General features: G+C 36.8%; 2 protein-coding genes and 1 long non-coding RNA gene across 3 annotated transcripts; 1 reads left to right on the top strand and 2 right to left on the bottom strand.

The window, feature by feature from the left end:
* Positions 1-3061: 3061 nt before the first annotated feature.
* tmem179ba (transmembrane protein 179Ba) lies at positions 3062-9304 on the top strand. The gene is made up of 6 exons (XM_032582150.1): positions 3062-3148; positions 4510-4709; positions 5486-5682; positions 7228-7362; positions 8529-8607; positions 8707-9304. Exons 2-6 carry the CDS (start codon positions 4611-4613, stop codon positions 8884-8886), a joined length of 690 nt encoding a protein of 229 aa, XP_032438041.1. The 5' UTR covers positions 3062-3148; positions 4510-4610; the 3' UTR covers positions 8887-9304.
* LOC116732160 (uncharacterized) lies at positions 4682-5579 on the bottom strand. Its single transcript, XR_004341717.1, has 3 exons — positions 5465-5579; positions 5163-5277; positions 4682-4805 (listed from the first exon to the last, which is right to left on the bottom strand). It is a non-coding gene; the product is annotated as an uncharacterized LOC116732160 (long non-coding RNA).
* Positions 9305-15322: 6018 nt separating the features above from the next.
* Positions 15323-23022, bottom strand: brms1 (BRMS1 transcriptional repressor and anoikis regulator). The gene is made up of 10 exons (XM_032581977.1): positions 22890-23022; positions 21407-21626; positions 21244-21334; positions 19790-19917; positions 18776-18855; positions 17580-17676; positions 17057-17146; positions 16913-16977; positions 15641-15680; positions 15323-15565 (listed from the first exon to the last, which is right to left on the bottom strand). The coding sequence occupies exons 2-10, from the start codon at positions 21618-21620 to the stop codon at positions 15558-15560; spliced, it is 813 nt and encodes a 270-aa protein (XP_032437868.1). The 5' UTR covers positions 21621-21626; positions 22890-23022; the 3' UTR covers positions 15323-15557.
* Between the last annotated feature and the right edge of the window lie 1627 nt (positions 23023-24649).

Below are 24649 nucleotides of genomic sequence, written 5' to 3'. Positions count from 1 at the left end.
TTTATCTATATGCAACATAAACACTTTCCGTATTTATTGGTAAAGGTATGTAGAAAGCATTAAAACATGCCCACAGCATCAAGGATCCTCCACCGTACCCAACTTTTTGCTTGATTTATACCAATCGGTGACATTTTTAGTCTGAACTGACTCAATTAAATTCAATAAAAAATACTTTAGCAATTTTTTTTTAATAAATGAAAAAATCCTATTAGAGTTTAAAAGGTCAACATGATTATAGAATAAAAAGCCTTTTTGTAGTTTCACTTTGACTTTTAGTTGTCATTTAATGGTTGTCTTGGCGAACCCAAGACACCAGGTTGTGCCAATAACTGTAGCACCAATTAGTTTGATAAAAATAAAGATTTCTCAATATAAAATCTTAAATTAATTTAAACTAATGACTATTTCTTGAAGTTCCATCCATCCATATTCTTCTGATTATCTGGTGTTGGTTGCTGAGGCAGCAGGGGCGGAGCCAGGGCTCCCTTGGCCAATCATTGGTCACTGCTGCGAAGTGATTGGTTGTTCCCATGGAAACTCAGCAGCAGAAAGCGCCACCACAACAAGCAGTTCCCCTCTAAAACAGCTGGTGGCAGCTTAGACAGCAGGGGCATAGAAAATATTCTGTCTTTAGTTAATTATTTAGAAAATACAAATATTGTGCGCCGAAGTGGCTCTGGCACCAATCAGTTGTTGGCCATCACTGAGTGAGGAACCGTCTGGTATGGTCACCTTTATGATGATGTTCTGGCTCTGCCTCCATCATGTCCTGGGTCTTCCTACGGCTCTTCCACCATTGGGACGTGCCTGGATCACCTCACCATGGGGGCATTCAGGAAGTGTCCTAACCAGAAGCCAGAGCCACCTCCACTGGCTCCTCTTGATGTGGAGGAGCAGCTGCTCTACTCTGAGTCCCTCCAGGATGACTGGGCTTCTCACCAGAAGGGAGAGCCCAGACATCCGGTGGAGGAAGCTCAGTTTGGAGACTTGTATCCACGGTCTTGTTCTTTTGGTTGCTAACCATCATGACCATACATGAGAGTAGGAATGCGGATCGACTGGTTAATTGACAGTCAGTCTTCATCACAGCAGCGCTCACATCACTTTAGACGCCACACCAATCCGCCTATCAATCTCCTGCTCTGACCAGCTCTGACATTGGTTATATAGGATCCTAACAGCCCCTGTCTACACTTCTGGTACCCCATTCACCTGAATTACCCCCAACAAGACTTCCCAACAGCACGAAAAGTCTGTCTGTAAAGGTTATGAACAGAATCTGTGACAAAAGGGAACCGTGGCGACATCCAACTCTCACCAGAAACAAGTCCAACTTGCTGCTGGGAAACCACGCTCTGGCACCAGTCATACAGGATCTTAACAGCCCCTACCTACACTTCTGGTACCCCATTCACCTGAATTACCCCCAACAGGACTTCCTAACACCTTTTCAGAGTCCAACAACACGTAGACCGGTTGGGTGAACTCCCACACAGCCTACAGGACCCTGCTGAATGTACAGAGCTGTTCTTCAAAGTTAAGTAATTTTTCTTTTACACATCCCTTCCGGGTGTGACAGGATTATAAACGGCGTTCCATCTGCCGCCAACAAATCCCAAAATTTTCCTCAATTTGTTAAGTTAAATCAGCTGCCCTTCACCCTTGTGATAGAGCAGCTGATTCTCATTCAGAGGGAACGCCACACACAAAGGCAAACATTTTCCAAATTTAAGGATTAATCCTTTGGCTTGAAGACAATACATTTATTCATTTGTAGAAGAGATGCAATGCTGACAATAATTAGGGATGAAAGAGTAATTTTCTCCCAAATTGACAGAAAACTTGCCAACGTTCCAATGGTCAGTTTTTCCAAATGTTTGATGGATCCGGTTGCTGCCTAAAAACAAAACAGAAGAAATCTACTAACAAGTAGCTTTTTCACAACAATGTATTTAAAAATGTATTGCATTTAAAAGCAAAATACATTTTTCTCTTTATCCTTAAAGCATATGCCAGAAAAGCTGATTCTTTCAGTGTGAATCTTTAATTATCTCTTACACAATTTATTTCCTTTATTCGAAAGCTAAGATCTAAACTTACTAAATTTGAAAATTTTAGTTTTTTAGTTAGATATTTTTCAGTCTATAGGGTAAACAAATATTTCTCATTTAGTTGTTTTATTCACTATTGAACCTTCAGATCATTGCCTTCTAGCTCTTCATTATTTTCCTTTAATTACTCCCATATTTGGTGGAGATGGATCGTTTATAATGTGTTTAATTTTCAGTAGAGTCTATGTTTTCTTTGAATTGCACATAAAAAATGTATTAAAGAACATGTAGAAATTAAAGTACTGAAGTCTAATAAAACTACACAGTTTAGTTGTTTAGTTTCAAGGGCAAGAATTTGAATGACCTGAAACAAGACAAAAGTAACTTACAATTAACTTTTCAGAAAGATATAGGAGCCTGATTTAAGAAAAAATAATTAAGAAATAATTTCTTATTTGCACTAGAAACTAGACAAAAAAAAATTCCCTCTCTTAAGAGTTTGTGTTTTTGCAGTGTAATGAATGAATGAGAAACTTTCTGATCCACTAGCTGATTTAAAATTGTGTCATGTATAGAAGAAAATGACCCGGTCAGATGACAGAAGTCACAAGGTTTGATTAAGCTTTGCGGAGGAGAAAAGGCTCCACTTTCAGTCATCTGCAGCCACGTCTAAATGCCATGTCATGCCTATGAATCCTCAAACGGTCAAACTTATGACAAAGTCTGATCGCCTGACTCTGCATTTGTTATACCGAACCTTAAAGCCAGAGAAGTTCCCAGTGACCCTGGTCTCTGTCTCAGCTTTTAGAGATCATACCTCCCAGCTGGAATCAGTGGGTTATGCGGTGAAAATAGATTTGCTCGCTTTTGTCAGGAAGTGTCCAAATGAATTACCTCCGCAGGGTGACAGACATGATGTCTTTATGTGGGGCTGTGCAGACTGAAAGGAAGAAACTTGACCTCATATGAAAGAGAGGAGCTTGAAGGCTGGAGGACTGTGGCGGTGGAGGCTCCACAGTTAAAGCCAGCGAGCGAAACCGGATATTTATCACTTTTACCTTCAAAATAAAAGGTCGGCACGCCCTGACAAACAGGTGAGTTTATAAACTTGGCTTTATTGAAAGAGATAAGATTTATTTGTCATTGTCATCAGCAGATTACAACGAGATTGAGATTTGCTCGACTCGAGTTAAGATGCAGGTTATGTGTATATACGTAATATACAAAGATAAAGAAATAAATAGTACAAAATGAGAAATAAATAGACATCAGAAGATGGTTGCAGCGCCTGGAGGTGTCGCAACAGAATTTACATTTTTAACAAAGTGGTGTCAAGAGCAGAAACTGTACTGTGTTTGCTTGTATGGGTTTTATGAGGTCTTCCAAAAATACAAAACATTACCAAGTATTTTTGGTCTGATTCCTAATGCAAATATCTAAGAAAACTAACTTCAAAGTAACTTTTCAGCTAGTTATAGCAGCTTATTTTAAGTCCTTAATATCGATTTTTAAAAATAGTAGTGCCACAGGTGGATTATTTCACTTAAAGCAAAACATTTTTCTCATGTTATAAATTAAATAATCTGCCAGTAGAACTATTTTTTAAATCTGTAGTAAGAAATTATTTACTGAGAACAAGGTCATATATTTTGCTTAAAAGCTACTTGTAAGTTTTGTCTTATTTCAAATGTACTAAGATATTTGCACTAGAAAACATAGACCAGAAATGTCTTGTGTGCTTTTGAAGTGTAAACCTTATCAAATGTGGACAAAGCAAATGTCTCACAAAAAATCATTTATGTATTTTTGTGCTCAATGAATATGAGTCAAAAATGTGCTAAAAAAAAAAGCTTATGAAATTTTTAGATAAACCTCAGAATTTCTGAGGTTTTTCACGTGTTAATCTTGAAATTTATGCTTTTTCTAGCAAATGTTCGACTTTTCAAACTCAAAAATTTCCATATTTTTTCTAGAAATTTTCTGATATTAATCTCAAAATTTCAGATTTTTTCCCCCAGCAGATTTGTTATCTCAAAATTTTAGAGTTTATTCTAATATCCATCCATCCATCCATCCATCCATCCATCCATTGTCCCTAGGGGGTCGTGAGGGCTGCAGGTGCCCATCTCCAGCTAACGTTCAGGGCGAGCGGCTGGGTTCACCCTGGACAGGTCGCCAGTCTGTCGCAGAGTTTATTCTAACAGATTTTCAAATTGTCAAACTCAGAAATTTCCAAACCCTTTTCTCAAAAATTTAGATTATCTCAAAATTTCACTTTTTTTTTTTTTTCAGCACATTTAAGTTTTTGTCTAGAAAGCACATGATGTAAAATTCTCAGAGTTTTTTTTTGGCAGAAACTTACTATGCATTTTATTCTGTCTACAGCAGCACTAATTTATCGTCGTGCCAAATATTCCTGAAAGTGTTTCATATTTTCACTAACGGTCGCCTGTAGGAATCAAGCTTTTATTTTTGAAACTCCTTCCCGGAAGTGGTCCCCTGCTCATCGTGGCTGCCTTGACATTGGTCCCTATCCAGAAGCGGGCCGCTGGGTGGATGATGGCGGTGTCGGTGCTGCTGGTGCTGGAGCTGAGCCTGTACACCTGCAGCTTCGTCTGTGGGATCGTCGCCGCCGCCTCCCTCACCATCGTCCAGGTGAGATTCACGGAGAAACCCCGCTTCTACCGGGGCTTCCACCGGGGCGCCGCGCTCTCTCTTCCGGGGGAACTCACTTCTCTGTTCCGGGGAGTGCTAAAAAGTTTAGAAAACACGGAACCAAATGAGAAAGCCTTGCTTAAACTAAACAGTGCCTTTAGCTACTACTGTAGCAACTATTTAACTTCCCCCCCACACAAATGTTTAAAGTTTTGACACGTTCTCACGTGCCTCTAACGGCGTCGTGTACTTTATCCGCGGTGTCACATCAGTAAACTTTAATTTTATTCTGATTCCCATCTTTTAAAGCGTAACAGCTGTTTTATTTATAACTATTATGAAGGAATATTTCATATTAAATGTGCAGCGAAAAAAAAAATCTAATGTAGGTAACAGGAAAACACAAGTTCATCACGGCTGATAAGTGTTTTAAATGTTATGTTCGGGTTTTACCTTAGTGTGTTTTTGTTAGAAATGTTGGAGGAAATGTGAACATGTGCGCCAGTAATAAGCGAGTCTTGTGATCGAGTCGCTAGTCGCGCCCATCCTCTCTCCCTTGTATGGAACTCTGGAAGTGTCAAATGTAGAAATCAGAAAAAAAATAATTTATTGGACATTTGTTAAATGCAAAAAAAATGAAAAAGAATTTTGTCAGATAAACCATGATATGAGATTTTATACGTTTTAATTTAGTAAAGAATGCGGGACTGTAATTGGAAGACATTTTAAACACATCAAAAACTGTGATCTCAAACCTGTCTTTCTCTCTGTGTCAGGGTAACTTCGGTGGTCTGTGCATGCTGTATGGACGCGTCAGCTACAATGCGACAGGAAACGTCGTCGGAGTCCAGGCTTCCACCTCTGCCTCTCTGTGCTACTTTGTGTCGGCCATTTCCATAATGGTGGCGGTGGTGTGTTTCTCCCTGTCTGTGTACTGGGTGTACGCTTTCTGCATGGAGGGAGAAATGAGAAGGTGACGAGAGTCCGTCCTCATGACGAGACATGGCAGGACATGTCCTGTCTTGTCATTTTTATTATTTTAATCACCGCCCAAACCAGAGGAGGCACACATGAAGCGAAACAAGCTAACCTGTTGTTATTCCTTTAAACTTCAGGAACTGGAGCAGTTGTTGATCTAATTTATTTACACATTTTTATGAAAACTATCTGAAAGGTTTTTTTTTTTTGATGGTTTATTCCAAATGAAACAGATCGATAGGCTGCATTTAGATAAATCTGGAAAAATTTGTTTTGGGCGACTCCAGGCTCAACTTTTCTTTCTTGGATTGTAACATTTCTGGAGCTTTCAGCCAATAAAGAAACAACAAACCTGTTACAATAACAAAACTTGCTGGACAATAAATTGTCCCAGAAGTTATTTGCAATAAACAATAACTCTTGTTTTGAGAAACATTTCAAGAAATATACAAGAAATCATTGTCAAAGAGCAATAAACTTAAATTTCTAACAAACTTTTAACATCGAATCTGGGAGACATTTTAAATAAATAACAAATCAATTAGTTATGAAGTCTCTGTAAACAAAATTGTTCTTAAAAAAAGAGTTAATTGAGACCAAAGCTCCAGACTGAAGACTTTCCTCATTCAGTCATCGGTAGAAATAGAGACGAGAAAAAAAAACCAACCATGCAAATGGAAATTATTGAGCTCGTTTTCATTTATTATTTTATACTTAATTGATTTACTGCTTATTGCTACAGGGATAAATAAAATATAAAGCTAGAAAACGCTGAACGTTTTAAAATGTAGAGCAAAACCAAATAGACATAACAAGAAAACGCTGTTTCAGAAATGCAAGCTGCAGAACTTTTATGAATATCTAATATTTGCAATGGGTTCATATAGACTAAATCCTACCAAGTATTTTTTTGTCTTGCAAATATCTTAGCACACTTGAAATAAGACAAAACTAACTTACAAGTTACTTTTCAGCAAGATATGGGAGCTTGTTTTAAGTCAATAATTCCTTAAATGATGAAGAACAAAGTACAGAATCAGAGATGGCGGCGACTTTCTTGCTATATTTAGCAACATTTCAGACAAAAGTTAATTGGTATTGGCCAAAATCGGAATAGGCAGATCAGACTTTTAAAGATCGGCCAGAAAACTGCCGATCTTTAAAAGTCTCAACCTGCCCTTTATTTGAAGGACAATTATGTCTACAGAGACTTCATAATTCATATTGCTTGTTTTCTGTTTTTGTTTATTTATTTTGGATATTTAAAACATGTTTCAGTTCCTTGTTAAATGTTCATAAGAATTTAACGATTATTAATCTTTTGAGAATGTGTACTTGCATTAATATTATATTACTTGAAAATGGTCTCAAAACAACAATATTATCGCAATAACTTCTGGGAAATTTGTCATTGTAACAGGTTTACTGTCTGGTTCGAGTAAATATCTTGTTTCTGCTGTGGTCGAAGGCTCAGCTGAATCCTCCTTTCTCTTTCTCTGCGCCGTTCGTCACGCTCTTCCTGCTTCCTGTCGTCCTCCAGGGAGCGCCTGTGGCTGAACGTGATGGTGTTTGTGAGCGGCATCTTTCTGTTCTTCCTGCTCATCACCGGCTGCATGCTGAAGATCGGCCGCGACTCACTCTGCGACTCCATCCACTCCGTTACCGGGGTCAAAAGGTGCTCACCTTCTCCTCCTCTGGTTAGAAACCAGACAGGGTCAGATATGAACACAAAGTAAACAAAGCTCATTTCAGCTTTTTGTTTCTGAGTTTTCACGGAAAGCTGGATCTTTATTTTTCTGATTTTCTCTGTAAATATCATAGAGATAATATGGGAGATGTTTTCTTTTGATTTTATTTGAACTGGTGCAGTCAAAAAAGCCAAACTTTGCTTTTCCTTCTCCGCAAAAAGACATAGCGTTGTCTGATAAATGACGATTTTATTCCTGTAGCTTTTATATAGAATAGAATTCAACTTTATTGTTATTGCACTGTCACAAGTACAAGCAACGAGATGTAGCTTTAATGTAGCTTTTTTTTAACTCTCCGTTCGGTTATTAAAATTTGCTTAGAGCCACGAATGTTATATGAACTTTTGAAAAGAAAAAAAAAAAGACGTAAATTTCTGATAAATATCTACTTTGGGAAAATTGAAAAAACACTATTTTACTTAAGCTATTACAAGCAGAATGAAATTTGTACTTGTGGAATATTATTTTTTATATATAATCAATTTAGTTCATATAAATCAAGATGGCTGCTAACTTTAGTCCAGAAGCTTCTGCCCCACAGTTACTAACGGCAACAGAAATGAAGGGGGAGGAGCTGTCAGTTACTGGTTGCTGTGGTAACCACCAGAACTTAACACACCAAGACATGTCAGGTGAAAGTAATTTTTTGACTAAACAAAATAAATTTGAAGAACAGACACAAACAAATGTTTGACAAACTTCACATTTGTGATATTGTCAAAGTAAAAACCTGTTACAAATGTAATATTTGAAGATTTTACAATTTAGTTGAGCATAAAGTAATCACATTTTTACATATAATTTTTTTTTTTATCACCAATTAGTGCATATAGAACAAACATTACAGACTAACTAAAAGCAAAAGGAGGTATTGATCTACAAAATAGAATGGAGAATGAATAACAGTAACAAAAAAAACAACAAGGGATGCATTCAAAGCAAACACAAAACATTATCAAATGGTACTACAACAAAAACAATGAAGTTGTTTATCATATGTAGATTAGGATAAAACTACATACTCTTCTATAAAAGATGAGGTACAAATTTCCTTTAGCTTTGTGTCTGAGGTTTTTTTTTCTTTGTTTTCAAGTTGTGACGAAGTTCAGAGCAAAACTTGGGTCAGTCCACTTCAAGGAACGAGGATCTATACCAACCTTCACAAATCAGAGGTATGGATCTCACCACATTCTGATATTCATATTTATTCAAAATACTTGATGCGTATTGATTGTTTATTTTTCCTGTTTTTGTGTCGCGTTGCTCCTCAGACAGCAGTCTGGGTCAACTTCTTCTTCTGGATCATCATTGGGGCGTTGGTGATCGTCCAGAAGCGCCAGAGTTCGGGGGCGAAGCTTGGTCCTACGCCGGCCGGATCCCTCTTCGGCGAGCCGGGGTCGACCGCCGCAGAGACGGAGCCGTTCTTCAACCGGCCCCCGCGGCCGCAGTAATACCCGGTGACCGCTGGGAAAACTGGAGATGTTTCTTATTTTATACTACGTACATTTCAGGTTTTTCTGTAATCAGCAGCGTACTTTAGTGACAGTAATCACAGTTTGTGCTTTTGGCTTTGTAATTCAAAGATTTAAGAATGTAACTAAAGCCAATTTAGTTTATTTGTTTGTATTTTTTAAGTTGTTGAATCAAAAACTTTGTTTTTCAGCCAAAAATTGGGAAACCTTTATTGCTGTAACTTATTTTTCATAATCTTTACCTTCAATTTTGTAAAAAAAAAAAAATCAACCAAGTTTTGTTTCAGTAACACTGAGATAACTTAAGACATTTATCTGATACAGACCTTGTGTCCTTATGTGAGTCAGAAGTGTTTTTTATTCACCTAAATCAAGTATTAAATATCAATATAACCTCTGAAGCTTCAAATGTGAATGTTTGCATTGATATTACTTGATGTTTTTGTGTTAAATCTGTAAAAGAAGCCCTTATTTGAAAAGAAATATTGCTAAATGTCTCCCCCTGCTGGCCAATACTAAAGTCATTTGTACTGGAATACAGCTTCTTGTTTCTTTTAAGATAAATCTTTTGGTTTTTGCAAAGTATATTTTAAATGTTCAACACACACGCACTATAATTTCATGTTTTACTTTAGACAGACATTTATCTTCGTGACCATCCCAGTCTTTACTACTTGTTTTCCTCTCTGTGGTGGTTGTACAAAATGTAAATACCAACCCCAGAACAAAAGCAAACAACCTTAAGAAGGTGCTAGCTTTAGCTAGTAAGAAAGTGCCAGCATCATGTATGGCTGTTTAGCAGTAGGAGGGACTGGTGCACTTTACAAAACAGAGGACATCAAGATTAAAGAACAATTAGAATGAAATATTGAAACTACATCTCAAGACATCATACAGGAAGTTGAAGCTTGCACTAATGAGTTTACTAAACAGGCAGCAGCTGTTTCCATCTGTGTCCTAAGAACAATTAACAGCATAATGGAGGAGCATTGTTGTGATGATGTCCTGAAGGTAGAGTGTCAGAAAGAGTAGGCACTTCTTAAAGTGACAGGCCCAATTCCAAGGCGTTAAATTGTGAAGTCACGTTTCTTTTAAGTGATTGATGTATGCAGCAGTGTAAAGGGCAAACTAAGGAACTATATGTAAACTTCTAAATTAGGAGGAAAATGATAAAGATTGTTTCAGTTTTCTGGCATTTAGAAATTAATTTGGATAATCCTCTCTGACCTGAAACAGGAATGTTTTGTCTGCTTCGTGTCTGACCTGGACTAGACCCTAGGAAGGGCTTAAAGTGGCAGTGGCCCCAATTTTCAAACAATGGTTTCAAATGAATGTGTGTTTTGAAAACATTGTACTTTGAATTAAACTAATAGGCCTTAATCAGTTAAACTGTGTTGATATTTCAGGTTTTTTATAAATATAAAACAACACTCAAGTATTTAAAAATTATGAATTTATAGTACATTTTTTGGTAACAACATGAAGCTAATGGGGATATATTAAACCGACCATGAATCAGTTCATACCTACAGATGTATCGGACTGTAATTTGCTTTAAAAGTATTTTTCTATGTGGATTGGGGACCAAAATTGGCTCCACATCCTTGTAAATCCGGCCCTGTGTCCAGCAGTCAGAAAATTCACTATTTTATAGGGTTTACATAAAGATTTTCTCAGTTTGAACATACTTATTTAGCTTATCCTCATCCTTTTTGCCTGCAGTTAAGTTCTTATTGAGGCAACTGTTGGGATGTATCTTTTTACAGCATATATTGATTAGTAAGCTCCTGAATATAAACCAGGCAGATGAAAATAGAGCAGGAAGAGGGCTTACACGTGCCTCAGTAATGGTTTTATCTGAGGATTACCTGACCTCACTTTGAGCCTGAGGTAGACAGTGACGCTCACTCAGAAAAGCCACCAGCAACAGCCTGGACGAATACTGAAATATCTGATTTGCAGCAGCAAAACTCAAACCTTAAAAAGGATTTCTGGAGTTATATGCTTCTTTTTTTTTTTAGATGTGCAGGAAGTAAATCTGTGAAGTGAGAAAAGCCAGGGACCATCAGACACTGGAGAACAGTGATACGGACCAGGAAGCCGAGTCTCAGAAGGACAGAAGACTGGAGATCAACCTGACCCTGGCATCAATGGTGAGATGTTGTTTAAAGTGCTGGTTAGAAAAATAAGCAGTTAAATTACATAAAGAGATGATGAGGAGAAGAAGGCAAACAAAGCAGTGAGATAAGCCAAGATAAACCTCTGTAATCCACTTCACACACCACAGATCAAATGCTGAGTTTTAGTGTTTTCACACCTGATAGTCTAGTAGACTCTGTTTCATTGGGAACCAAAGTTGCAACATCTGTTACATTTTCAGCTGGTGTGGTTTGCTTTCGTACTGCACTCTGTCAAATGAACCAAAACCTTTGAGAAACCTATTTATCCTCCTCACCTGTGGTGGCGCTGCACCAAGAACCATTGAAGGAAACAACACAAAAACCTCTGAAGAAGACATGAGAGCAACTTAAATGCAAACAGTAATGGAGTAGGACCAGATTTTAGTGGTTGTAGTATTTTTCTTTTGTCTATAGCAAATGAAAACGAGCCATTTCTCCAGCTAGCGATAGAGTAGTACTTTTGTTTTTGTTGTATTTACACAGATTGCCCTGCGCTGTAGCTCACTTCCTGCTTTGGAAGCGGTCTCTCATCCCCTTGGCATTCACATATGCATTTGAACCGCACCAGAGTTCACTTTTTTGGTCCGCATCAGAAGCTCCATTCACATCATTCTTGTTAGTCCATTTTAATTCAACTCTAGTTTATTTGTTTGGGGAGCTTTCAATCAAACTGACTAAAAAACACCAAGCGGATCAAAACCACTCCAAAAGCAGGAACAGGGCTACCAGCATAGGGCATTCTGGGTAAATACAACCAAAACAAATGCATGATTCTAGTACTAGTGGGAGAAATGTCTCATGGTCTTTTACCAGAGACAACAGAAAATTCCTACAACCGCTAGAACTGTAGGAATTGACACCACTCCATTTTGTTTACATTTGGTAAAGAAGGAAGTTGAGCTCCATGTCTTATTCATATTCTGTGTCATTTCCTTCAGTAGTTTTTGGTGCAGCGCCACCACAGGCAAGGCGGGGTACAGATTGCTTGGAGGCTTTGGTTCATTTGACACAGTATAGTGTGAAACTGAACCACAGCAGCTGAAAATGTAGCAAATGTTGTAACTTTGTTTCTCAATCAAACCGAATCTACGAATCTACCGGAGTTCAATTGCGCAGTCACACTTCCCCAAACAAACCAAACTTTCTTGACAAACAAACTAGAGTTTGATTAAGGAAAACTAAAGAAGGCTGGTGTGAATACACCCTTAAAACCTGCCCATCTGTAAATGACCTACTGTTCACAGCTTCCATCTGCCTAGATGCTCGTCAACCAGTTGTGTCCCCTCATCTCTGCAGGAGATTTCCAGCAGCCAGTGCGACTCGGTGGTGGTGAGCGTGGAGTCACTCTTGGGCGATGCCAAGCGGATGCAGCAGCAGTGCAGGGAGCGCAGCGAGCAGCTGTCAATGGCCGCCACGCAGCTGCGGGTGGAGTCGGCCGCCCTGAGGGAGCAGTGCGAGGCCACACAGCTCGACATGGCCCGGATCCGCCGGCAGCTGGATGAGCTACTGGACACCAAAGCAGCCTTTGAGGCCAGGGAGCGTCAGGCCCGTAAACTCAGCAAGCAGCTGTGAAGAGACCAGAGGAGGTTCTAGCTGGAGGAGAGAGAGCTGATGTTGGGACGGTGTTAGTTTAAATGATCCTTTGAAAGGATGGAGTCATTTTTAACAATCATAGCACTACTGTTTATTGTACACTGTATTTCCATTGACCATATAATTGTGCAATCCAACATTTGAAGATAAATTCCCTTAATGATTATCAAAAAGGCATATTTCTGTTTTTTTGTTTGTTTATTTTTTTTATAATGATTCAGTTGTGTAGTTTAATTTCTTAGGACAGAAAAATATTTATGGGGAGGGAAGGTTATTTACTTTTCAGGACAGTTACATTCCTGTAACTGTCCTGAAAAGTACAGACCATGACCATGAGCAAATCCCAATTTGCTCATGGTCAAATCCCAATTTGACCATGAGCAAATTGGGATTACACACATACCAAAAAAAAAAGAGTCACTTAATGGAAACAATGGGGAAAAAAATGTTTTGGTGCTAGGATGAAGTAGTTTGTTGGCCGTATCAAAATAAGTTTATTTCACAAAACTGCAATGGAAACATTCTTTTCATATCACACGATCAAGATGACAACAGAAAGTAGCTGGAGAATAATGGTGCAGCATGTTTGTTAATGACTTTTCATGTGAACAAACTTATTGGCATGTGATTTGAATAGCATTTCTTATTTAATGGAAACTCTGCCATTTCGAAATTTCACTTTTTCAATATCAGCAGAATATTGACGTTTTTGTGCACATTTGTAATGGAAATGCAGCTGTAGAAGTCCTTCTATTTACTGTTCTTAGTCATTCATCTGCTTGATAAATTATTAAATTATAACAATTACCTCTCATGCTGCTTTCCAGCTAATTTTCCGCTTTTGCAATAAAAGAACTGTGAAAAAACTGAATTATTACCCCAGATTTCTTTGTGTCAAATAAACTTCTTGCAACTCCAGTCGTGTGTCGTTTCTTTTCAGGAGTCAGAGGAGTGAGTTAAATCTTGTTGGTCTATATTGAAGAACTCCTGTTAAAGGGTGGGCATTTATTATATTGTTGAATGTTTGTTTATCATTTATCGTTATGATTTTTCATGGTGGTCTATAGAGCAGTACTTCTCTAATTGTACGACGAAAGGACATTATTAATGTCTGTATTCATGGTTTACCGCTAAACTATAGCCTCCGGCCACTAGGGGGCAGCAGTGCTCAAAGTAATCAACATGCTGCCTGCCTGTTCATGTTCAACCAACACCTGTTTACAGCGTAGAGCTGACGGAGGAAAGATGGTGAAGCTTGTGACCCTGAAAAGAAAAACATCGGCAGAATCAAGTAAATACCCTTCAGTTTTATTGCTAACTACCTAAAAACACAACAACAAGGCAAGTAAAGCGAGTGAGTGTAGGTTTTCTATTACTGGATTGGACGGCGCCATTAGCCGCTCTAGCTAGTCACGTTCACCATAGACGTTCAACTGCAGGCGCCATTTTGCATCGAGTCACGTATGTTGTCTACTGAAGCTTACAGGTCCGATGTGGAATGAGCGGGAATCTGTTACCAAAATGATTGTACCGGCCTTATTTCTTATCAAATTTCTTACTTAAATAATGCTTTAAAGCTTAGAAAATGAAAAACATAAAACCTTTGCTTATAGAGAATGAATACATTTTATTCTTTGTGCTTTTGATATTTGTGGTAAATGTAAAAAAAAAAAAAAAAACAATCGCAAGAAAAGATTGATTTACTAGTATTTTGGTGTCATTCGTTTGCAGGAAATCAATGCAATTATTTCTAGAAGACAGAAAAACTGCTAAGAATTCATTTATTACATCTATAGATGATGGTTCTTTATCATCTATAGCAAAAGTTTTTAAGATACATTGTGGAAGGTCCAAAGAGCCACAGATTGCAAAACCCACCGTGTAGACAGAAAATCTGCATAATGTAGTGTGAGACATTGTCACTCTGTTATGGGGTGATTGGAAGCTAATTGGACTAGCATTTGTGTAATTAGCGCCACATGGCGTTGCTTATACGAGTTGTTACCGTCATGTTGTTGTACATTTGGACATGGAAGACTAGCTTAACTGGAGATCAAATCATATAATGCTGCATAATCGGATGTGAAGAGTGGAAGACTGTTATTTAGCAAAGGAAGTGCATTTTAAATGCTTCTACTACCAGGCAGACCTGTGCTATGACATTTCTTTTCTTAATTTTACATTTTGAATTTTTCGTTTTTTTAAAGTTTTCAGCTGTGTTGTCATTTTTTACTTTATATTTTAAATAATTATTTTCTCTTTTAAAGTCTTAAATTTTCCTGTGGGTTATGTCATTTGTTTTCTTTATTAACATTAACATTGTTATTTCTATATAAAATTAATAATTTTTCACTTGTGTTATGTCATTTCTTTTCTTCATTTATGTTTACATTTTTAAAATTCTTTTTATCTTTTTATTTACATCTTAAATTTATTTATTCTTTTTTAAATTCTTAACTTTTACCTGTTATATTATTTCTTGTCTTTATTTATATATATATATTTTTGTTTCTTGTTTGTTTTCTTTATTTTTTTACTTGTGTGCATTTTCTGTTGGTCTCCAACTCTCTCTGATTGTCAGTCTCTTTGTCTCATTTTAATAAGTTTTATTTTTTTCTCTCAAACAAACAGCAAAAGGCCTGTGTCATAAAAGATTAAAATTTTAATCGGCATTATAAATCATTCTATAAATACATGGTTGTCATTTCATTAAGAACGCATCTTAAATAGCAACAGATAACAAACAAGCAGTCGGGTCGGGGGTCAAAAACCTAAACAAAAACAGCAGAGCAGTGTGAGCTGCTGTGTTTCAGTCAGAAACTGGGAATGTGAGTGCCTCGGTTAGGTTTGGTGTCTGCAGCTCGGCTTTTCACGTCATCACCGCTCTGGAAGACATCAGAGGAAACAGATAAATAAATACTTGCAGAATGGCTGGTTTTTTGCAGCTGAAGTGAACTTACTCTCGACTTTCCTTTTTAGTGGGGAGAGCGCTGCTTTTGCCTGGAAGACACAGAAAGGCTTTCATATTAGCGACTGCGATGGATGCACCGACTGATCAGCGGATGACTGGAATCTGACGTTATCCGACACCAAACATCCAAGCTCTTTTTTTCCTGCTCCACAAATATGCTGCAGGTAAATAACAAACTAAATAAAACCTTAACAGCACTAACAAACAATATATGCATGGAAATATATCTTAGAATAGAAAAAGCCTTTATTGTCCCGCACAGGGGAAATTCAGGTGTAACTGAATCGCTACAAGCAATTAATCAATTAATAGCATGATAAATTATCATTTTTATACTGATTATTAATATTTTTTGAAGAGCAATTTTGTTTTCAGAGACTTTATTTTTTACTTAGTTTCATGTTGTTTTAAATTTCCATTTCATTTATTGATTTTGGTTGTTGTGTTTTTATTTTGGATATTTAAATTACCTTCCAGTGACAGTGTTCAGTGTTCTTTACAAAATTAAAGTTTGTTATTAAGCCATTATCAATATATTACTTCAAAATGGCCTCAAAACAACAATCTTAACATTTATTGCAATAATTTCTGGGACAATTTATCGTCTAGCAAAATTTATTGTGACAAGATTAACGGCAGCAGATATAAAGATTCACAGAAAACATTCTTAAAGTGTTAATAATGATATTAATATAATATAGATATACTATAGAAGACGATAACAAAATATATAATTTTGAGAAACTGGGAGTAGAGGAACTTTAATTTTCTTTTTTAAATATCTTATTTATCCACAGACCTCTATATTCTGCTTTCTTATTATAAATAATTTTTATCTGTTAAATTATAATTATTCAGCTTCTAAATCCCGTTCTAGCTGTTAGTTTATCTTAATCTGCTTTTGAAAGATCTCTGGGCGTAATCTCTGGTCAATATTTCATGAACTAATATGGAAAAATGTCAACAGTTTTCAGGTTTTGTCTTATTTCTCATCAGCTTTAATTAAATTAAATTCAGTTTATTCATTTTGCACCAATTCACATCAAATGTCTCAAAGCAATTTACAAAAACCCCATTTTAATTTAATCATGAATGCTTTCCAATTGATTCTAGTTATTAAAATCAGTCTAAGAAGTTTCTGTCTTGCGATAGAAATAATCTTGCATAAATATTCAAACCCTTTTATTGTCACTCATTTTGTTGTAGTTTATTCGGATTTTAAGTGATTAAAATAAAGATCTAGAGAAAGTGGATTTCTGACCTTCTTGATGGCGGTCCAGTCTTCCAGGATGTCGATGTCTCTCAACATGTAGACGATAAACGGCCCTGAAACACGAAACCGGAGCTTTAACCCGACCTGAACGTGTTCGTTCACTGGAGGGTCATTAAGATTTGCTTTTCTTACCTGAAACTAGAGACACTTTCTTCTTCCTGTCTGAGTGGCCGAGCAGGTTCCTCCTTTTGCACTTCTTTCCTCTCATCTCATCGCTCCACTCTGCAGCAAAGAAAAGCAGCAGCAGAAAAAAAACACATCCATAATTAATCACACAGAATATCAAAGATGAAGAAACCAACAAAGTTCTGAACATTTTTCTGTTTCAGTCAGAAGGAAGGAAGGAAGAACAATATAAGAAGAGAAAGGTGAAAGGAGGGATCGAAGTTTGAAAGGAAGGACTGAAGAAGATATCCCAGGATAGATATCCCAGGGAAGGATACATAAGAAGGATGCATAAAAGGAAATGAGGAAGGAAAGGAAGACACAGAAGGAAGGATGAATGAAGGAACTAAGAAAGGACACAGAAAAAGAAAAGACAGATTAAAGATGTAAGGGCACAAGGAAGGAAAGAAAGATGGAAATTTGTCCCAAACATGCTGCCATCTGATTACGACTTCATGTCTATGAAATCGTTTCCATAGTAACCGTTTACCTGAGGTGAGGTCTATGTTCTGCCTGTCCTCCTCCAGTCTGCGAATCTTTTCCAGAAGCTCCGCCTTCATGGCGTCAAACAGCAGGGAGCGCTCGCTCTGCAGCACAAAGACCGTCAAACCTTTAGTCACCTGGAGACTTTAAGGTCCAGACGGGTCAGACAGACAGACGCCACTCAGCTCAACTGAATGACTAAACCACCAGGTGGCGACGTCAACAACACGCTCCAAAAGCCATTCGGATTGGTCCAAGGAAACAACATCAATCGTTCTGATTATTTGTACGACAAGAACCGTTTGCACCTGTACAATCTACTGTACTTATTAGATGAGCTTGAAACGCAACTGGATTTTATTTAGGGGAGTCGGATTAAAAGGAGCTGAATGCCCACCACACTTTTTAGATTTTACACTTCTAGACTAAGATGTGGAAGACCAATACAATTTTTACCTGCTTTTTCTATAAAAACATGTTCTAGAAAACGTTTGTGTTACATAAATGAGACATTTAGGAGGTTCTGATGACAAATAAACTTTCACTGTGAGCGTCTTTTTTTAATATTAAAAAAGGATCAGTCAATATCTGCAGCTCTAGTTTATTGTAGAGCAGCAAGCGGCTCTTTAGACCTTAATAACTTTGGCAAAAAGTAATAAAGACCAACTAATGTATTTAAGTAAACATATAATGACAAATGCAGGTTTTAGCAGTTTTTCAGATTTTTTTTAATGGAGTAATTGCACTAAATATTTACAAAAATGACTCAAAATTCAAAAATATGTAATTTAATTTTGAGTCATTCTTTTGTAGGTATTTAGTGCAATTACTCCACAAAAAATAAAATCAGAACAACTTGTAATGTTCTTGGGTATTTTTCTGTAATTAGGTTGGAAACTATGTGCTGCTTTTTCAGAATAAAAAAAAAAAGTTGTAATTGTCACATTAGGTATAGATGTATAAACCTTAAAGGACTTTTATAGTATTTTCCACCAATATCTGCATCCCATTGAAGAAAATGCATCCACCCACTTAATTGCAAAATTGTTTCATCGTTCTTTGTTTTAAAACTCATAAAAACAAATGATGGTTGCTTAAACGCAAGATAGATATTTATCAAAAAAGACATGCAGCTCTAAAGTTTAATTTAGCTGGATTGAGGTTTAGTGTTTGTGTTGGTTTTGATGCATGAGAAAGAATCACCTCCAGGTGTTGCCTCGCCCCCTGGACTTCACAGTCGTGTTTGTGTTGGATCACCTGCAGACACAGCTCTCTGTAAACTCCTGCAGAGAAAACCAGAGAGGCGCATGAGAGACCAAACATCGATCCGGTCATAGAGGCAGAATGTGTGCAGCGATCTGGATCGCTTTGGTTTAGAAATGTTGGAATTTATATCTTTATTCCACATTTTAATTTGGGTTGTTTCTATAATAACTTGCATCAACAACCTCTGATCAAGTTATTATAGTTAACTAAAACCAACGAAACAACAAAAACTAAAATTCTGAAAATGTTTTCGTTAACTGAAATAAATAGAAACAGTAATTAATAGGGAAAACCTGTAACTGACTAAAACATACTAGAATTAAAAACCTTTGTTCAAACAAATATCAAACATGCTAAAAACTAATTAAATCTGAATTAGACAAACACAAAGTCACAAAGGAATAAAACTAAACTATAATGAAAAACCAGAACAGCATTTACAGCTCTGGGAAAATTAAGAGTCCATTTAAAATGATCAGATTCTTTGATTTTACTCTTTATAGGTTTATGTTTGAGTAAAGTTAACATTGTTCTTTTATTCTATGAACTACTGACAACATGTCTCTGAAATTCCAAGCAAAAATTTTGTATTTATTTGCAAAAAATGAGAAATGGTCAAAATAAGGAAAAAGATGCAGTTCTTTCAGACCTCAAACAATGCGAAGAAAACAAGTTTATATTAATTTAGAAACAACAATACTGAAGTTTTAACTCAGGAAAAGTTTAGAAATCAGTATTTGGTAGAATACCAAATGGAGTTCAGTGCAGTGGGCTCTTCATTTTATTTATTTTGATGTCTGTCTATAAAATCTAAGTTAATAACAGCATCTTTAAGACACATAGTAACCAAATTTGACATCACAATATGTCTGTTTTTACCAATAATCCAGCTTAAGGGAGGATAAAGTTATCAGAGTCCTTGCTTGTCGTCATGGTGGAGGTTTGATTTACCGGCCACTTGTGTTCGTATCTGCATGCTGCTCTGTAGAGCAGCCAGCGGCTCTCTGTATTCTCCAGCCTTCCCAGTCAAAACCTCGTCCAGCTTCACCTTCACCTGGTTCAGCCGCTCACGAAACAACCTGCAAACACCAGGAAGTCGGCCATGTTCCTCTGCTCAATGAGACTGTTTGGGAAAGTAACACTGGGGCGGGTTGAGCAGATGAGAGCTTGAGTCGTTTTAACGAGGTTAAAATTTGAGTTAATTGCAAGTAATCACATTTTAATCAAAAACCCAAACATTGACAAAAGAAACATTTTCAATTCAAAAACCAATTTTTGTGCTAAAATATTGAATAAACAAACATATGAGCTCAACAGTAAAGATATTTATTGTTTTTAAACTAAGCCATCAGATTGGTGCAGAGTGATGTTATATCTATTCGAGTTTTTCAAGAATCTCAGATCATTTATGTAGCTTCCTTAAAAAAATCCTTCTTTAAAAATTTAACTGCGTACGCTGATATTAGCGATAGCGACGTCTGTGCTGCTGCTGCATGTTTAGCACTGAGATGCTACTTTTGGCTTGAATAGCTACGCTGACATGCTAACTACTTTTAGCACAACGGTCTTCTCCAGAGTCTCATCAGATCGTTTTTTGAAGCAACAATTAACTCCAGTGGGCCAAGAGAAGCACTTTGTCGTCTATTATTGCTGTTTCTGGATGTCACTTATGCATCAGGGATCATTTCTGCATGTTCTATAATAAATCAATTAATCAATTAATCACAGAATGCATTAAAACGAGCTCAATAATTTCTATTTGTACGATTTAGTGTTTTTCTCCTTTTTCTCTCTTTCTACCAAAACTGAGATTCAGTCTGGTGTTGTGGTCTCAACTTTTCGACAATTGTGGTTACAGAAACTTCATAATTCATTTAATTTGTTTTGTTTATTTATTTTGGATATTTTTAATGTCTTCCAGTTCCAATGTCAAATGTTTGATAGAATTTAAAGTTCATTGTTCTTTGAGAGGGTGTAGTTGCATTGTTATGCCGTCACCATTATATCACTTAAAAATGATCTCTGACCAACAATATTATTGTTTATCGCAATAACACCTGGGGCAATGTGTTGTGTCAGGCCTACCAGAAACACAATACAAAAGTTTTCAGCTGAGACTTTTGTAAATTAAAAAATACCCCGATTAACTGCATTTAAATTTTTAACATGTTAAAATCAATTTAAAATGAAAAATCTGTAATTGATGAATTGAAACTAACACATTAAAGTGCTGACTCTAATTTTAAGACATGTAGTTTGTTACCTCCAAACTACAAGCACTGTGTTGCTTTGTTTAGGACAGTACATGTGAATGCATCCCAGTAAGTAAGTTAGTAAGCAGTCTGTATCTGTAGTTATTATTTACAGCACAGCATGGACAACATGAACAGAAAAAAGTAAATTACTTCTCTTTGAGTTCCTGGAACTGTTTCTCCAGATCCATCATCTCGTCTAGACACTCTCCTCTTCTCCTCTCGCAGTCCTCATCGTCCATTTCTTCAGAGAGAGACATGTTTCACACCAGCAGTGGTTTCATTCAAGCATTTTTCCTTCCACAAGATTTCCTACCTGAACTCTCCTCTTCCTCCTCTTCTACCTCCTCACTCTCCTCCATGTCGCTGTCCCTCTCCTCCACGCTTTCCTCCATCGTCTCCTCTTCTCCTACCCCCGTCCTCTCAGCGTCCTTCGGTTCCTCCACCTCTCCGTTGGCTTCGGGGAGCTGCGATTCTCCGTCTGCCTCCATCTCCTCCTCCGGCTCCCTCTCAGCAGGTTGGGCAGGCATGGAGGGCTGGAGGGAGTATTTTACATTCAGAGGAGAGAATAATCAAAAATTTTATATTGTTTTCAAACAAGGAAATGGATGACATGGCTTTAAAGTGTCTATCTATGAGTGTGATTTTCTTTTTTTTTAGCTCAACAGATTGACTCTGTGGTATCAGAAGGTATAGAAACTCCTGTTTCAAATATAAAAAAGATGTTCTTCATCACTGAGTTCAGCTGTTTTAAGTTTATCTGCAATTGTTTAACATTTTAAGACAATTTAAAGTTTCAGAATGTCAGTAAATATTAATGCAATAAGTTTAGAACCTAGTTCTCAATCACTGATTCTCAAGTGTAATCTTTCAATTTATATTTAGACAGAATTGAATTTGGCAGCAAAATGTTATTGCTTATTTTTATATCATTAGTATTTTATTTTGTTTGTGTGTGTATATAAATATATACAAAAATGAATGAAGGGCAGATTGTGAGATACTGAGCCACCTTCTAACAGTCTGTGTGTAAGCTACGTAAACATTGGCTTTAACCGGAAGTTAGTATTTTTATTTCTTAAAAAGAAATGGTATGTTGTTTTTTTTAAATGGGTAAACTTTTAAAAATTAATTTCGATTTGAACCAGGTGACAGAAATAATAATAAATAAATAGATAATTCCTTTTAAATGTCCTCGAAAGTTTGTGCAACCGCTCCAAACAGAACTTTATTTTGGTAAAAACCGGAAGTGAAGCATTAAAATCTGGACAGCTTCACTCTCCGTAGCTTCCGTGATGTCATTGAGTAAAAAACGGTAAACGGGAAGAGCGACAACATTTAAACTCAATTAAACAGCCAACGTCATCTTAATTTGAGTTGTATTGAAAGTATTTCTTACTAATAAATCACGAAAGGTAGAAATGAAAACTATTTCCTCGTATTTTTTAAAAAAAAGCAGCGGTAAACGGCCAGTGAAGTCAAGTGCAACACTAGCTAACATGGAAACAACACACAGCGAGGGAAACGCTGTTCGCCGCATTTACAGTCATCCAAACACGCCTCATTTTGTATAAACAGATGCGACGGTTAATGCTAGTCAGTGTAGTAGGCGGGGTGGAGCCGTTTAACAGCGCAGAGAAACACCGGAGCATCTTTTGGACTGATCTACAGGGGAGCAATACTCGGATTAACAAACGCCGTTCTTCCCCTCCGAGTGAGCAGGCAGGCAGCCCATGCTGTTTGTAATCTGATCACCGCCCACCGCATCTGGCGGCAGGCAAGGAAACCCCAAAGCTCACCTTGTCCGGTTGTTGAGCTGCAGAAAGTTTGAAGTTCGGTTTACTTGTTTATTTCCATTGTGAAAAGTACTTCCTCTTCGTCTGGCTCCGTTTCTGTTCGACACTTTGCCGGACTCAACGAGCCCGTCAGCTTAGCCAATCAGCGTCGAGAGGTCCAGTGAAGTTGTCCAATAGGAAAGCCCATCCCGCAAAGGTGTCGTCCAATCAAAATGTAAAAATATCTCACACAAGCCAATCACATAATATAATATAATAATTCGGCATATTTTTACTACAGTAAAAGTAAAGTCATTCAAGAGTAGAATAGAAAACAGTAGTATTTTGTATAAAGGTTACTCAAGTACTAAGTAGCTGATCATAATATGTAATTATTATATCTATTTACAGCCAAAAATATAAAGTAATATTCAAATGTTGGTGCTTTAAAGACTAACATAATGAATATAATTAAATAACATAATGACAGAAAGCAAACTCAGGCAGAGGAAACACTTTTCCAAATAATTTTAATATAGATATCAGAGAAGAGTGCAGTGTAGTAAAAATGCTAGAAGTATTTTTTTTCCCAAAAAGTTAGTGAAGTAATTAAAACTAAATAAATGTAACTAGTTGCTACTCTGACTTTAATGTGACATAATAAATAATTATTATCTTTTTATGAATATTGAACTTAATTACAGAATTTAGCATCTATAACTACAGCGTAACAGTTTTAGTAGAAAAACTCTTTGGCAGAAAACTAACGGTTCCCACTGTGAAACATGGTGGTGGCAGTATCATGTTGAGGGGGTGTGTTTCTTTAGTAGGGGCAGAGCTGAACTGAGCAGTTTAAATCAAACCATATTTTTACTATTTAATTGCTGCAAAAAATATTGACAAAGTATTAATTAAGAAAGGTTTAGGAACACAGATTTTAATTTGTATAAAATTGTGAAAATTATGTATCATTTGCTGTAACCTCAGTTAATATTTTCTTTTAAAATCTGTGTCTGCAATGGGCCAAAATGTGAAAAGCATCACAAGGTTTGTTGGCAATTGAAGACCTCTGTTAATGAGAGGAAATACAGTTTTCAAATATTATATTCTATGAATAATGACATCAAAATAAACAGTATACAAACCTTCTTTTGCTCCGCTGCTACTGTAGAAAAAGTTTTATATTTTCAAGCAGAAAGAAAAGTACTGATAGACATGTTGTAATGTTATTTCCAACCACCAGAAGGCACCAAAGTAACGTTAAGAGCCAACGGTTAAGCAGGTTCAGAACTTTTTCATAAAGTAAAAGGTGCAGAAGATGTTATTGGTGTCCGATGTTGCATTAAACTGTTCCTGCTGTTTAAAATCTTAACTGAGAGATTACCAACTAACCAACATGGCCGTGTGCCCAAAAATAAGAACCTCTAAATAACTGGTTATTCCACTCCTTATAGTGTTTGTAACAGTTAGCAATAAATGACTGTGGATGAATTTTGTCCAACTTGTCTTGAAAGAATCGTTTTAATTCACAACAGCTCAGCTCAGTGGGAGTGAAGCGTCGACTTTGAATAGGACACCACCAAAACTATAATTAGCTAAAGAAAAAATAGGGAATCCTGAATCAAAAATTTATTTTAAAATATGTTAAGTAATCCACCAGTGGAACTAGTACCTAAAAAAATAAAATAAAATCAATGTGAAGGAATTACTTTAACCAAGCTCCTACATCTTGTTGAAAAGTTACTTGTAACTTAGCTTTGTCTTATTTCAAGTGCATTTGTACC

This window comes from Xiphophorus hellerii, chromosome 14 (genome assembly GCF_003331165.1).
Source record: "Xiphophorus hellerii strain 12219 chromosome 14, Xiphophorus_hellerii-4.1, whole genome shotgun sequence".
NCBI classification, from domain to species: domain Eukaryota; kingdom Metazoa; phylum Chordata; class Actinopteri; order Cyprinodontiformes; family Poeciliidae; genus Xiphophorus; species Xiphophorus hellerii.
Note: the sequence above shows the minus strand (reverse complement) of the source record. Positions and strands in the feature narration are given on the sequence as shown.